General features: G+C 37.6%; 1 protein-coding gene across 1 annotated transcript in view; it reads right to left on the reverse strand.

Annotated features, from left to right (window-relative positions):
- The window catches only part of LOC128636363 (uncharacterized), a 168,405-nt gene that overhangs the window by 98,329 nt on the left and 54,709 nt on the right, over positions 1-15,367 (reverse strand). The window contains exons 7-8 of the mRNA XM_053689390.1: positions 13,660-13,754; positions 672-776 (exon numbers count right to left, since the gene is read on the reverse strand). Of these exons, the coding sequence (XP_053545365.1) occupies positions 672-776; positions 13,660-13,754 (200 nt within the window). The remainder of the gene's footprint in view (positions 1-671; positions 777-13,659; positions 13,755-15,367) is intronic.

A 15,367-nucleotide genomic window follows, 5' to 3' on the forward strand; every position in this document is an offset into this window, starting at 1 on the left:
AATGGAGCCCCTGTTCTGTAATATTTGCCTACCTTGTTACGTTGTCCTACCTACGTAACGCGTACGGCTAAGCCTACATGTAGATAGAGCACTTTCATATCCGCCATGTTTGTTTGAAACGGAGGCTGATGTTAAAATAGTGATCTGATGGTTATATTTGGTTGTTTTGAGTGCAGATGTCGCTAAAACATAAAAATTTTATGTATGTTATTAGCTTGTGATGATAACATTAATTTTATAAATTTATTTTTCAGGCTAGAGATATGTTTCAATTATTTGTGCTTACATAGCCTGAAAAATACATTTATAAAATTAACGCCATCATCAAAAGCTAATACCATACATAATATTTTGTGTTTATGTTTTATTTTTTTATGTTTCAGCAAGATCTGCACTTTAAACAGCCAAATATAACCATCCGATCACTATTTTTAACATCAGCCTCCGTTTGAAACAAAAGTGGCGGGTATGAAACCGCTCTATTTCCTCTGCATCTGCGGGATTTAGATGTAGGTGTGGCTGTACTTGTTACTGTAGGTAGGAAAACATACCGCGTTCTGAAAATTATACAGAACACCCCGGCTAAGAGCACAGATATTCAAGCTTACACAAAATTTATCTAAAAACTGCCCATAAAAGAATAAAATATCTAACCATTTCCGTGTACTTACTCGCAAGACAGCGTAGGTGTGTTATCATTCACATTCGTGATGTAGACTTTTATGCTTGCGGTATTGCTAAGAGCTCCATCACTTATGGTTACGGTTAGTATATAGCTGAAAAGAGATTTAAAAAACATAATTTATGTAAGAACTTACCTGATAAATTCATTTCTTTCATATTAGCAAGAGTCCATGAGCTAGTGACGTATGGGATATACATTCCTACCAGGAGGGGCAAAGTTTCCCAAACCTCAAAATGCCTATAAATACACCCCTCACCACACCCACAAATCAGTTTAACGAATAGCCAAGAAGTGGGGTGATAAAAAATAAGGAATTGGAATAATTGTGCTTTATACAAAAAAATCATAACCACCACAAAAAGGGTGGGCCTCATGGACTCTTGCTAATATGAAAGAAATGAATTTATCAGGTAAGTTCTTACATAAATTATGTTTTCTTTCATGTAATTAGCAAGAGTCCATGAGCTAGTGATGTATGGGATAATAAATACCCAAGATGTGGAGCTTCCAAGCAAGAGTCACTAGAGAGGGAGGGATAAAATAAAGACAGCCAATTCCGCTGAAAAAATAATCCACACCCCAAAATAAAGTTTAAATCTTATAATGAAAAAAACTGAATTTATAAGCAGAAGAATCAAACTGAAACAGCTGCCTGAAGTACTTTTCTACCAAAAACTGCTTCAGAAGAAGAAAACACATCAAAATGGTAGAATTTAGTAAAAGTATGCAAAGAAGACCAAGTGGCTGCTTTGCAAATCTGATCAACCGAAGCTTCATTCCTAAACGCCCAGGAAGTAGAAACTGACCTAGTAGAATGAGCTGTAATCCTTTGAGGCGGAGTTTTACCCGACTCGACATAAGCATGATGAATCAAAGATTTTAACCAAGATGCCAAAGAAATGGCAGAGGCCTTCTGACCTTTCCTAGAACCGGAAAAGATAACAAATAGACTAGAAGTCTTTCGGAAATCCTTAGTAGCTTCAACATAATATTTCAGAGCTCTAACTACATCCAAAGAATGCAACGATCTTTCCTTAGAATTCTTAGGATTAGGACATAATGAAGGAACCACAATTTCTCCACTAATGTTGTTAGAGTTCACAACTTTAGGTAAAAATTTAAATGAAGTTCGCAACACCGCCTTATCCTGATGAAAAATCAGAAAAGGAGATTCACAAGAAAGAGCAGATAACTCTGAAACTCTTCTAGCAGAAGAAATGGCCAAAAGAAACAGGACTTTCCAAGAAAGTAATTTAATGTCCAGAGAATGCATAGGTTCAAACGGAGGAGCTTGTAAAGCCCCCAGAACCAAATTCAAACTCCAAGGAGGAGAGATTGACTTAATGACAGGTTTGATACGAACCAAAGCCTGAACAAAACAATAAATATCAGGAAGATTAGCAATCTTTCTGTGAAACAACACAGAAAGAGCAGAAATTTGTCCTTTCAAAGAACTTGCAGACAAACCTTTATCCAGACCATCCTGAAGAAATTGTAAAATTCTAGGAATTCTAAAAGAATGCCAGGAAAAATGATGAGAAGAGCACCAAGAGATGTAAGTCTTCCAGACTCGATAATATATCTTCCTAGATACAGTTTTACGAGCCTGTAACATAGTATTAATTACGGAGTCAGAGAAACCTCTATGACTGAGAATCAAGCGTTCAATCTCCATACCTTCACATTTAAGGATTTGAGATCCTGATGGAAAAAAGGACCTTGCGATAGAAGGTCTGGTCTTAACGGAAGAGTCCATGGTTGGCAAGTAGCCATCCAAACAAGATCCGCATACCAAAACCTGTGAGGCCATGCTGGAGCCACCAGCAGAACAAACGAACGCTCCTTTAGAATCTTGGAAATCACTCTTGGAAGAAGAACTAGAGGCGGAAAGATATAGGCAGGATGATACTTCCAAGGAAGAGACAATGCATCCACTGCTTCCGCCTGAGGATCCCTGGATCTGGACAGATACCTGGGAAGCTTCTTGTTTAGATGAGAAGCCATCAGATCTATTTCTGGAAGTCCAGAGAATTGAACAATCTGAAGAAATACTTCTGGGTGAAGAGATCATTCGCCCGGATGTAATGTTTGGTGACTGAGATAATCCGCTTCACAATTGTCTATACCTGGGATGTGAACTGCAGAAATTAGACAGGAGCTGGATTCCGCCCATACAAGTATTCGAGATACTTCTTTCATAGCCAGAGGACTGTGAGTCCCTCCTTGATGATTGACATATGCCACGGTTGTGACATTGTCCGTCTGAAAAAAAATGAACGACTCTCTCTTTAGAAGAGGCCACGACTGAAGAGCTCTGAAAATCACACGGAGTTCCAAAATGTTGATTGGTAATCTCGCCTCCTGAGATTCCCAAACCCCCTGTGCTGTCAGAGACCCCCATACAGCTCCCCAACCTGTCAGACTTGCATCTGTTGAGATCACAGTCCAGGTTGGAGGAAAAAAAGAAGCCCCCTGAACTAAACGATGGTGGTCTGTCCACCACGTCAGAGAGTGTCGTACATTCGGTTTTAAACATATTAATTGTGATATCTTTGTATAATCCCTGCACCACTGGTTCAGCATACAGAGCTGAAGAGGTCGCATGTGAAAACGAGCAAAGGGGATCGCGTCCGATGCAGCAGTCATAAGACCTAGAATTTCCATGCATAAGGCTACCGAAGGGAATGATTGAGACTGAAGGTTTCGACAAGCTGAAACCAATTTCAGACGTCTCTTGTCAGTTAACGACAGAGTCATGGACACTGAATCTATCTGGAAACCTAAAAAGGTTACCCTTGTCTGAGGAATCAACAAACTCTTTGGTAAATTGATCCTCCAACCATGTTCTTGAAGAAACGATACAAGTCGATTCGTATGAGATTCTGCTAAATGTGAAGACTGAGCAAGTACCAAGATATCGTCCAAATAAGGAAATACCACAATACCCTGTTCTCTGATTACAGATAGTAGGGCACCGAGAACCTTTGTAAAAATCCTTGGAGCTGTTGCTAGGCCAAACGGCAGAGCCACAAACTGGTAATGCTTGTCTAGAAAAGAGAATCTCAGAAACTGATAGTGATCTGGATGAATCGGAATATGCAGATATGCATCTTGTAAATCTATTGTGGACATATAATGCCCTTGCTGAACAAAAGGCAGAATAGTCCTTATAGTTACCATTTTGAATGTTGGTATTCTTACATAACGATTCAATATTTTTAAATCCAGTACTGGTCTGAAGGAATTCTCCTTCTTTGGTACAATGAATAGATTTGAGTAAAACCCCAGTTCTTGTTCCAGAACTGGAACTGGCACAATTACTCCAGCCAACTCTAGATCTGAAACACATTTCAGAAACGCTTGAGCCTTCACTGGATTTATTGGAACGCGAGAAAGAAAAAATCTTCTTGCAGGAGGCCTTATCTTGAAACCTATTCTGTACCCTTGAGAAACAATGTTCTGAATCCAAAGACTGTGAATCGAATTGATCCAAATTTCTTTGAAAAATCGTAATCTGCCCCCTACCAGCTGCGCTGGAATGAGGGCCGCACCTTCATGTGGACTTGGGAGCTGGCTTTGGCTTTCTAAAAGGCTTGGATTTATTCCAGACTGGAGAAGGTTTCCAAATTGATACCATTCCTGTAGGGGAAGGATCAGGCTTTTGTTCCTTATTGTGACGAAAGGAACGAAAACGATTAGCAGCCCTATATTTACCTTTGGATTTTTTATCCTGTGGTAAAAAAGTTCCTTTCCCCCCAGTAACAGTTGAAATAATAGAATCCAACTGTGAACCAAACAATTTATTACCTTGGAAAGAAAGGGAAAGCAAAGTTGACTTAGAAGACATATCAGCATTCCAAGTTTTAAGCCATAAAGCTCTTCTAGCTAAAATAGCTAAAGACATATACCTGACATCAACCCTAATGATGTCAAAGATGGCATCACAAATAAAGTTATTAGCATGTTGAAGAAGATTAACAATGCTATGAGTATTATGATCTGTTACTTGTTGTGCTAAAGCCTCCAACCAGAAAGTTGAATCTGCAGCAACATCCGCCAAAGATATAGCAGGCCTAAGAAGATTACCTGGACATAAATAAGCTTTTCTTAGAAAGGATTCAATTTTCCTATCTAAAGGATCCTTAAAGGAAGTACTATCTGCCGTAGGAATAGTAGTACGTTTAGCAAGAGTAGAGATAGCCCCATCAACCTTAGGGATTTTGTCCCAAAACTCTAATCTGTCAGATGGCACAGGATATAATTTCTTAAACCGTTTAGAAGGAGTAAATGAATTACCCAGATTATTCAATTCCCTGGAAATTACTTCAGAAATGGCATCAGGGACGGGAAAAACCTCCGGAATAACTACAGGAGGTTTAAAAACTGTATTTAAACGTTTAGATTTAGTATCAAGAGGACCAGATTCCTCTATTTCTAATGCAATTAAGACTTCTTTAAGTAAAATTCCATTTTAAATAAATATGAAGATTTATCAGTGTCAATCTCTGAAACAGAATCCTCTGAACCAGACAAATCATCATCAGAAACAGAATCAGAATGATGATGTTCATTTAAAAATTAATCTGGAAAATGAGAAGTTTTAAAAGACCTTTTACGTTTACTGTAAGGAGGAATAACAGACATAGCCTTCCTAATAGATTTAGAAACAAAATCTCTTATATTAACAGGAACACCCTGAGTATTAGATGTTGATGGAACAGCAACAGGTAATGGAACATTACTAAAGGAAATATTATCTGCATTAGCAAGTTTATCATGACATTCATCACAAACAACAGCCGGAGGGACAGTTACCACAAGTTTACAGCAAATACACTTAACTTTGGTAGATCCAGCATCAGGCAGCGATTTTCCAGAAGTAGCTTCTGATTCAGGGTCAATCTGAGACATCTTGCAATATGTAATAGAAAAAACAACATATAAAGCAAAATTTATCAAATTCCTTAAATGACAGTTTCAGGAATGGGAAAAAATGCCAATGAACAAGCTTCTAGCAACCAGAAGCAAATAAACAACTAGACTTAAATAATGTGGAGACAATAATGACGCCCATATTTTTTAGCGCCAAAAAAGACGCCCACATTATTTGGCGCCAAAAATGACGCCACATCCGGTGACGCCGACATTTTTGGCGCGAAAACGTCAAAAACATGACGCAACTTCCGGCGACAAGTATGACGCCGGAAATGACAAAGAAAATTTTTGCCCCAAAAAAGTCCGCGCCAAGAATGACGCAATAAAATGAAGCATTTTCAGCCCCCGCGAGCCTAACAGCCCACAGGAAAAAAAGTCAATTTTTAAGGTAAGAAAAAATGTTTAATTCAAATGCATTATCCCAATAATGAAACTGACTGTCTGAAATAAGGAATATTGAACATCTTGAATCAAGGCAAATAAATGTTTAAACACATATATTTAGAACTTTATATAAAAGTGCCCAACCATAGCTTAGAGTGTCACAAAAAATAAGGCTTACTTACCCCAGGACACTCATCTACATGTTTGTAGAAAGCCAAACCAGTACTGAAACGAGAATCAGTAGAGGTAATGGTATATAAGAGTATATCGTCGATCTGAAAAGGGAGGTAAGAGATGAATCTCTACGACCGATAACAGAGAACCTATGAAATAGATCCCATAGAAGGAGACCATTGAATTCAAATAGGCAATACTCTCTTCACATCCCTCTGACATTCACTGCACTCTGAGAGGAAAACCGGGCTCCAGCCTGCTGCGAAGCGCATATCAACGTAGACTCTAGCACAAACTTACTTCACCACCTCCATGGGAGGCAAAGTTTGTAAAACTGATTTGTGGGTGTGGTGAGGGGTGTATTTATAGGCATTTTGAGGTTTGGGAAACTTTGCCCCTCCTGGTAGGAATGTATATCCCATACGTAACTAGCTCATGGACTCTTGCTAATTACATGAAAGAAATAATAAAACACAAAACTATATATAGTAAATTGGCACTACAATTCCAGTCTTCATGTAAAATGATAATTATTTTTTGTTTACATTGAAACGTTGTATAGTGTGATTTAGAAAAAATACCAAAATTAACAGTTGAGGGCTGATTATCATAGACATCCACTAAATCTATTTCTAATGAAATTGTATACTCAATTTTAAACATTAAACATTGCTCATAATTAGCAAATGGGACCAGAGTTCATGTTTTAAACTAATGTGTCAGAACATTTATTAAAGGGACATATGGTAATATAAAAGGATAAATCATATACATATTATCTATTTATTTATAAAGTGACAATATATTCTGCATCACTGTAATACTGGCTGCATCATGACACAGTGACATGTAAGGACAGTGTCTTGTCCATGCATTTCTATTTGACATTTAGAGCTGTGTTTCTCAAGTATCCCCTACATATTTGTTTGCACTAAGTACCCCAGCTGCAACAGGTAAATATTATCATGGTAAAAAAATATGAAGCAAGTGTGCATAGCCCAGACTGTGACCAACTAGTATCAGATATGGGCCATTTACCAGAGATAGGTTAGCGTGGCAAACATTGCGCTAGGGCAACCTATACTTTCAATGGATAATCCAACAGCGCTAAATAGCACAGGTATTACAAATTGAAAATGTCATGCCTGCTTGCTGTTACTGTCCACTGATCCTGTCAATCAGGCTGTTCGGGGCGTAGCTTTTATCCTTTCTACTGCTGGAACTTACCTGTTTCATTAATTATCCTCCACCTGATCTCAGCAGCCTCTATTTAAGAAATCCTCAGTCCTAGGTTCAATGCCCCACCTTTGATGTTTACAGATCACTCTCGGCTAGATTTAGAGTTTGGCGTTAGCCGTCAAAACCAGCGTTAGAGACTCCTAACGCTGGTTTTGGGCTACCGCTGGTATTTAGAGTCTTGTAGGTAAGGGTCTAACGCTCACTTTGCAGCCGCGACTTTTCCATACCGCAGATCCCCTTACGTCAATTGCGTATCCTATCTTTTCAATGGGATCTTCCTAACGCCGGTATTTAGAGTCTTGGCTGAAGTGAGCGTTAGAAATCTAACGACAAGACTCCAGCTGCAGAAAAAAAAGTCAGGAGTTAAGAGCTTTCTGGGCTAACGCAGGTTCATAAAGCTCTTAACTACTGTGCTCTAAAGTACACTAACACCCATAAACTACCTATGTACCCCTAAACCGAGGCCCCCCCTCATCGCCGCCACTCTAATAAAAAATTTTAACCCCTAATCTGCCGACCGCACACCGCCGCCACCTACATTATCCCTATGTACCCCTAATCTGCTGCCCCTAACATCGCCGACCCCTACATAATATTTATTAACCCCTAATCTGCCCCCCCTACCTACAATTATTAACCCCTAATCTGCCGACCGGACCTCACTGCTACTATAATAAAGTTATTAACCCCTAATCCGCCTCACTCCCGCCTCAATAACCCTATAATAAATAGTATTAACCCCTATTCTGCCCTCCCTAACATCGCCGACACCTAACTTCAAGTATTAACCCCTAATCTGCCGACCGGACCTCACCGCTACTATAATAAATGTATTAACCCCTAAAGCTAAGTCTAACCCTAACACTAACACCCCCTAAATTAAATATAATTTAAATCTAACGAAATAAATTAACTCTTATTAAATAAATTATTCCTATTTAAAGCTAAATACTTACCTGTAAAATAAACCCTAATATAGCTACAATATAAATTATAATTATATTGTAGCTATTTTAGGAATTATATTTATTTTACAGGCAACTTTGTATTTATTTTAACCAGGTACAATAGCTATTAAATAGTTAAGAACTATTTAATAGCTACCTAGTTAAAATAATTACAAAATTACCTGTAAAATAAATCCTAACCTAAGTTACAATTAAACCTAACACTTCACTATCAATAAATTAATTAAATAAAATACCTACAATTAAATCTAACACTACACTATCAATAAATTAATTACATGAAATACCTACAAATAAATACAATTAAATAAACTAACTAAAGTACAAAAAATAAAAAAGCTAAGTTACAAAAAATAAAAAAATTAATTACAAACATAATAAAAATATTACAAAAAATTTTAAGCTAATTACACCTACTCTAAGCCCCCTAATAAAATAACAAAGCCCCCCAAAATAAAAAAATGCCCTACCCTATTCTAAAATTAAAATAGAAAAGCTCTTTTACCTTACCAGCCCTTAAAAGGGCCTTTTGCGGGGCATGCCCCAAAGAATTCAGCTCTTTTGCCTGTAAAAAAAACATACAATACCCCCCCCCAACATTACAACCCACCACCCACATACCCCTAATCTAACCCAAACCCCCCTTAAATAAACCTAACACTAAGCCCCTGAAGATCTTCCTACCTTATCTTCACCACACCGGGTATCACCAATCCGTCCAGGCTCCGAAATCTTCATCCAAGCCCAAGCGGGGGCTGGAGATCCATCATCCGGCTGAAGTCTTCTATCAAGCAGCAAGAAGAAGTCCAGAAGAGGCTCCAAAAGTCTTCATCCTATCCGGGCAGAAGAGGAGATCCGGACCGGCAACCATCTTCATCCAAGCGGCATCTTCTATCTTCATCCGATGACGAGCGGCTCCATCTTGAAGACCTCGGGCGCGGATCCATCCTCTTCTTCCGACGTCCTAAGTCCGAATGAAGGTTCCTTTAAATGACGTCATCCAAGATGGCGTCCCTCGAATTCCGATTGGTTGATAGGATTCTATCAGCCAATCGGAATTAAGGTAGGGAAAATCTGATTGGCTGATTGAATCAGCCAATCAGATTGAGCTCGCATTCTATTGGCTGTTCCGATCAGCCAATAGAATGCAAGCTCAATCTGATTGGCTGATTGGATCAGCCAATCGAATTGAACTTGAATCTGATTGGCTGATTCCATCAGCCAATCAGATTTTTCCTACCTTAATTCCGATTGGCTGATAGAATCCTATCAGCCAATCGGAATTCGAGGGACGCCATCTTGGATGACGTCATTTAAAGGAACCTTCATTCGGACTTAGGACATCGGAAGAAGAGGATGGATCCGCGCCGGAGGTCTTCAAGATGGAGCCGCTCGTCATCGGATGAAGATAGAAGATGCCGCTTGGATGAAGATGGTTGCCGGTCCGGATCTCCTCTTCTGCCCGGATAGGATGAAGACTTTTGGAGCCTCTTCTGGACTTCTTCTTGCCGCTTGATAGAAGACTTCAGCCGGATGATGGATCTCCAGCCCCCGCTTGGGCTTGGATGAAGATTTCGGAGCCTGGACGGATCGGTGATACCCGGTGTGGTGAAGATAAGGTAGGAAGATCTTCAGGGGCTTAGTGTTAGGTTTATTTAAGGGGGGTTTGGGTTAGATTAGGGGTATGTGGGTGGTGGGTTGTAATGTTGGGGGGGGGGTATTGTATGGGTTTTTTTTTACAGGCAAAAGAGCTGAATTCTTTGGGGCATGCCCCGCAAAAGGCCCTTTTAAGGGCTGGTAAGGTAAAAGAGCTTTTCTATTTTAATTTTAGAATAGGGTAGGGTATTTTTTTATTTTGGGGGGCTTTGTTATTTTATTAGGGGGCTTAGAGTAGGTGTAATTAGCTTAAAATTGTTGTAATATTTTTATTATGTTTGTAATTAATTTTTTTATTTTTTGTAACTTAGCTTTTTTTATTTTTTGTACTTTAGTTAGTTTATTTATTTGTATTTATTTGTAGGTATTTTATTTAATTAATTTATTGATAGTGTAGTGTTAGGTTTAATTGTAGATAATTGTAGGTATTTTATTTAATTAATTTATTGATAGCGTAGTGTTAGGTTTAATTGTAACTTAGGTTAGGATTTATTTTACAGGTAATTTTGTAATTATTTTAACTAGGTAGCTATTAAATAGTTATTAACTATTTAATAGCTATTGTACCTGGTTAAAATAATTACAAAGTTGCCTGTAAAATAAATATTATTCCTAAAATAGCTACATTATAATTTATATTGTAGCTATATTAGGGTTTATTTTACAGGTAAGTATTTAGCTTTAAATAGGAATAATTTATTTAATAAGAGTTAATTTATTTGGTTAGATAAAAATCATATTTAATTAAGGGGGGTGTTAGTGTTAGGGTTAGACTTAGCTTTAGGGGTTAATACATTTATTAGAGTAGCGGTGAGGTCCGGTCGGCAGATTAGGGGTTAATACTTGAAGTTAGGTGTCAGCGATGTTAGGGAGGGCAGATTAGGGGTTAATACTATTTATTATAGGGTTAGTGAGGCGGATTAGGGGTTAATACATTTATTATAGTAGCGGTGAGGTCCGGTCGGCAGATTAGGGGTTAATAATTGTAGGTAGCTGGCGGCGACGTTGTGGGGGGCAGATTAGGGGTTAATAAATATAATATAGGGGTCGGCGGTGTTAGGGGCAGCAGATTAGGGGTACATAGGTATAATGTAGGTTGCGGCGTTGTACGGAGCAGAAGATTAGGGGTTAAAAAAAATATGCAGGGGTCAGCGATAGCGGGGGCGGCAGATTAGAGGTTAATTAGTGTAAGGTTAGGGGTGTTTAGACTCGGGGTACATGTTAGGGTGTTAGGTGCAGACATAGGAAGTGTTTTCCCATAGGAAACAATGGGGCTGCGTTAAGAGCTGAACGCTGCTTTTTCAGCTCAAACGGCCCCATTGTTTCCTATGGGGGAATCGTGCACGAGAACGTTTTTGAAGCTGGCCGCGTCCGTAAGCACCGCTGGTATTGAGAGTTGCAGTGGCGGTAAATATGCTATGAGCTCCCTTTTTGGAGCCTAATGCAGCCCTTCTGTGAACTCTAAATACCAGCGATATTTAAAAGGTGCAGGGGGAAAAAAGCCAGCATTAGCTACGCGGGTCGTTACCGACAAAACTCTAAATCTAGCCGTTAGTGTCTGTTCCAGTGTGCCTTTTCCTACTATTTCAAGTTAATTCTGTCCTGCCTGATGACCTTTGCCTTTGTTCTACTGACCACAAGTACCCATCTGTATTCTGTTTTGTTTCCTGCTGTATTTATCCTGGACACAACTCTGTTGTATACCCTGACCCTGCAACATATCTCAGTTACCAGTCAAGTAATACTGTGATTATCCAGTCATCTGCTACAACTGTGTTCTATATGCAGACCCTGCAACAGATCTCAGTTACCAGTCAAGTATTACTGTAATTATCCAGTCTTCTGCCACAGTTATAATTAGGGATGGGCAAATGTGCTCAAAGTGTAATTTGTTTGGTAGAATGAATAGTCCTGTGGACATTCATTTTGGACAATCGAATGTGGATAAAAATTAATATCCATTAAAATTCGGTAATCAAATGTTATTTTCAGTTTTCGAATGTTACGTTTATTTTTTGAATGTTCATAATTGGATTGAATATCCACATTCGAAATTTCAAAGGTAACATTCGATTTAACAAATACTATTCAGAAGTTCAACAGCTCATGTGGTAGGAAATTTAGTAAAATTGATACATAATAAATACAAATATATCAATTCGATTTTTTTCTATTTCGAATAGTGCATAATTTGAAAATTACATTTAAAGAGAGCATTAGAAATATTATTACAAATATATTGATTCAAATTTTTTTAATTCAAATATTGCATAATTTGAATCGAATTATTAGAAAAACTTAAATCAAATATTACATTTAAAGAAAGCATTAGAAATACAATTACATTAAAACAAATGTTAGAATATTTTATTTGTTTCATTTTTTGAATGTTGCAAAACTTTCACACATCCCTAGTTATAATGTGTACTCTGAATCCTGCAGCGTATCTCAGTTATCAGGAGCTATTGCTGTATTGATCAAGTCTGCAGTCATATAATCGGATACTCATTACTACTTGTTTTCATGCATCCTCTACTTGATTGTTCTTTATGGATCTTTTAAGAGACATGAAGCCCAATTTTTTTTTCAAGATTCAGACAAAGCATGCAATCTTATACAACTTTCTATTTTACTTCTATTATCCCATTTTCTTCATTCTCTTGGTATTTTTTTGATGAAAAACAGGGTCCTAGGCTCAGAAGGAGTATGTGCCTGGATCACTATATGGCAGCAGCTTTGTAACAATGTTATTCATTTGCAATAGCACTAGATGACAGCACTATTTCCTGCCATGTAGTACTGCAGCCACCTACCTAGATATCTCTTCAACAAAGAATATCATGGGAATGAAGCAAATCTTTGAGTTTCATATTCCTTAAACTTAAAGTCCATGGGGTCTATTTAAGAAGCAGCGGATGCTTCCTCCGACCCACTCCACTTCAGTTCCGGCTGAAGTGGAAGTTAAGAAGCAGAGGTCCTAAACCGCTGCTCCTTAACTCGTCCGCCAACTCTGAGGTGGCGGACAGCAATCCGCCCGATCATATTCGATTGACACCCCCTGCTAGCGGCCGATTGGCCACGAATCTGCAGGAGTGATATTTCACCAGCAGTTCACAAGAACTGCTGGTGCAATGATAAACGCTGTCTGCATTTATCGATGTGCTGCGTACATGATCCGCTTTATCGGATCATGTCCGTCCGCACATTAATAAATGGACCCCCATGCATTCACTCCTCAATAGGTACAGATCACCAAGCCAAGTCTATGTGAGCACGTGCTTATAGGCCATTACTCTGTATAAACCAATTCTCTATCTGGTTACATCTCAAAAATCATCACCCCTTACAGATTATTTTCATTCTACCTAAGTAGCCACCTCTTATGGAACTGTATTCATTATACTCTTCCCCGAGATATATAGTCAACTGCATACACACGTTTCAGCATAGAATGGTCATCATCAGTGAGGTGCAACCATATACTTGCAAGTATATTTACAGAGCAATGTTTACTGACACATTTCTGATTGTGCATATTATTTCAAATAGTTTTTGTGCAGCATTTTTTATAAATAATTTCAGCCTGGAAAACACAAAAAAATAAGATGCCTTAATTACCTGTTTGTACTGTTCTCGTAATCAAACAATGTAGTAGTATATATTCTTCCTGTGGGATCAATCTGAAATCCAACATTTGAAGGTGCAATGGAATACTGTGAATAGAGCAAGCTAATTATTTATACAGCATCACTAAAATACAACTTGTAAATAAGAAATACTCACAGCTAGTGTATATTCTATGCTCTTAAAGTAAATTGGGAAAAGAGATATAGATAGACTTACTATGTATTTTGTTGATTTTTTTCTCCATAATAATTTAGAGGTAGATTGTTTTTAGAGACCACACTTCTATATATTTTGCTTCAAAAGTTTCACTTTAGGATATATTTATTCTTTGAAATGTTACATTTGAAAATAATTATTTCTTTTTAATGTAAACTAATCCTGAAACTAGTATCTCACTTAAAAATCATTTGTGGTAACAACACATCTTAAAAAGTGCAATATTTAAATATTTACCTGTACCTATCTTATAACCTCTTTACTGCATAACAAAAAATGCCTTCAAAGCTTACTATGGGCTGGATTACAAATGGAGCACTAATTTATGCCCACACATTTGCCCACTTGCGGTCATACGATATATAACCAGCCATATCTATGGTTAATTTTATAAATGTGCCCCAAATGCCCCAAAAATACAGTGTAGTGTATTTTATTAAAAAATAAAAATGGTAGCATTTTTATTTTTTAATAAAATAACTGCACTAGGCAGTATTTGGGGGGTAAAGCTGGCGGGAGTAGGGTGTTAGAAAAAAAGGGCTCTGAAAAGTGCCTTTACATTGCGGTCTATAGGAACTGTGTGTTCCCTTTAAATATATATGTATATGATTTTATATATATATATATATATATATATATATATATATATATATATGTGTGTGTTTTACAATATGTTTATACACATATTAACACATAAATAAAAATGTATATAATCATATACATATATATTTAATAGTGCTGCGCTACTTACCCCCTTTGCTGCGCTTAGATTTTGTGCCCTGTCTGACGGCATTAGAACAAGGCTCCCATTGGAAACTATGGAAGCGCACTCTCATAAATGCAATGCTTCCCTGCAATGCGAACGCAAGCTCACGTTTGCATTCCAGTCAACTTGTAGTGTGTGCTGGTATTACTCAGTGGAGCGCAAATCTCACTTTCAAGAAAGCAATATTTAGTGCTCCACTTGTAATATGGTCCTAAACAAATTAATTAATAAGGAAAAACTGCTATTATAAAACTGTCCACTCTAATATATGCACAAAACAAAACTTTTAAAAGTTTAAAATCAATCAAAGAAAAAATATAAAATTAATAACAAGATAGCCTTGTCAGCTATCCAACAGAGGGACTTAGCCATGAGAAAAGATTTTTGATAAGGGTAATAGAGTTTTTAGGAATTCTGCATGCTTGAATGAGGTTTAGGTTCAAGACCCAGACTACGCCTCTAGAACACTGCAGATTGCACAAGGTCAAACCCTTTCTCATGTCTATAAGTTTAATGAGGAGATTATCGTTCTATCTAGTGAGACTACTTTACCCTAATAAAAAAGACATTCAAATATTTGTTTTTCAAGCGTGTTGTGATTGTAATTATTATTTTTCCATATTGCTAGTGGTTCTTGTTTTCTGTGAGTGATATCATGTATTGAGGCCAGTCAAGTCCAAAAAAAAACTTTCATGATTTAAATAGGGAATGTAATTT

This window comes from Bombina bombina, chromosome 7 (genome assembly GCF_027579735.1).
Source record: "Bombina bombina isolate aBomBom1 chromosome 7, aBomBom1.pri, whole genome shotgun sequence".
Lineage (NCBI taxonomy): Eukaryota > Metazoa > Chordata > Amphibia > Anura > Bombinatoridae > Bombina > Bombina bombina.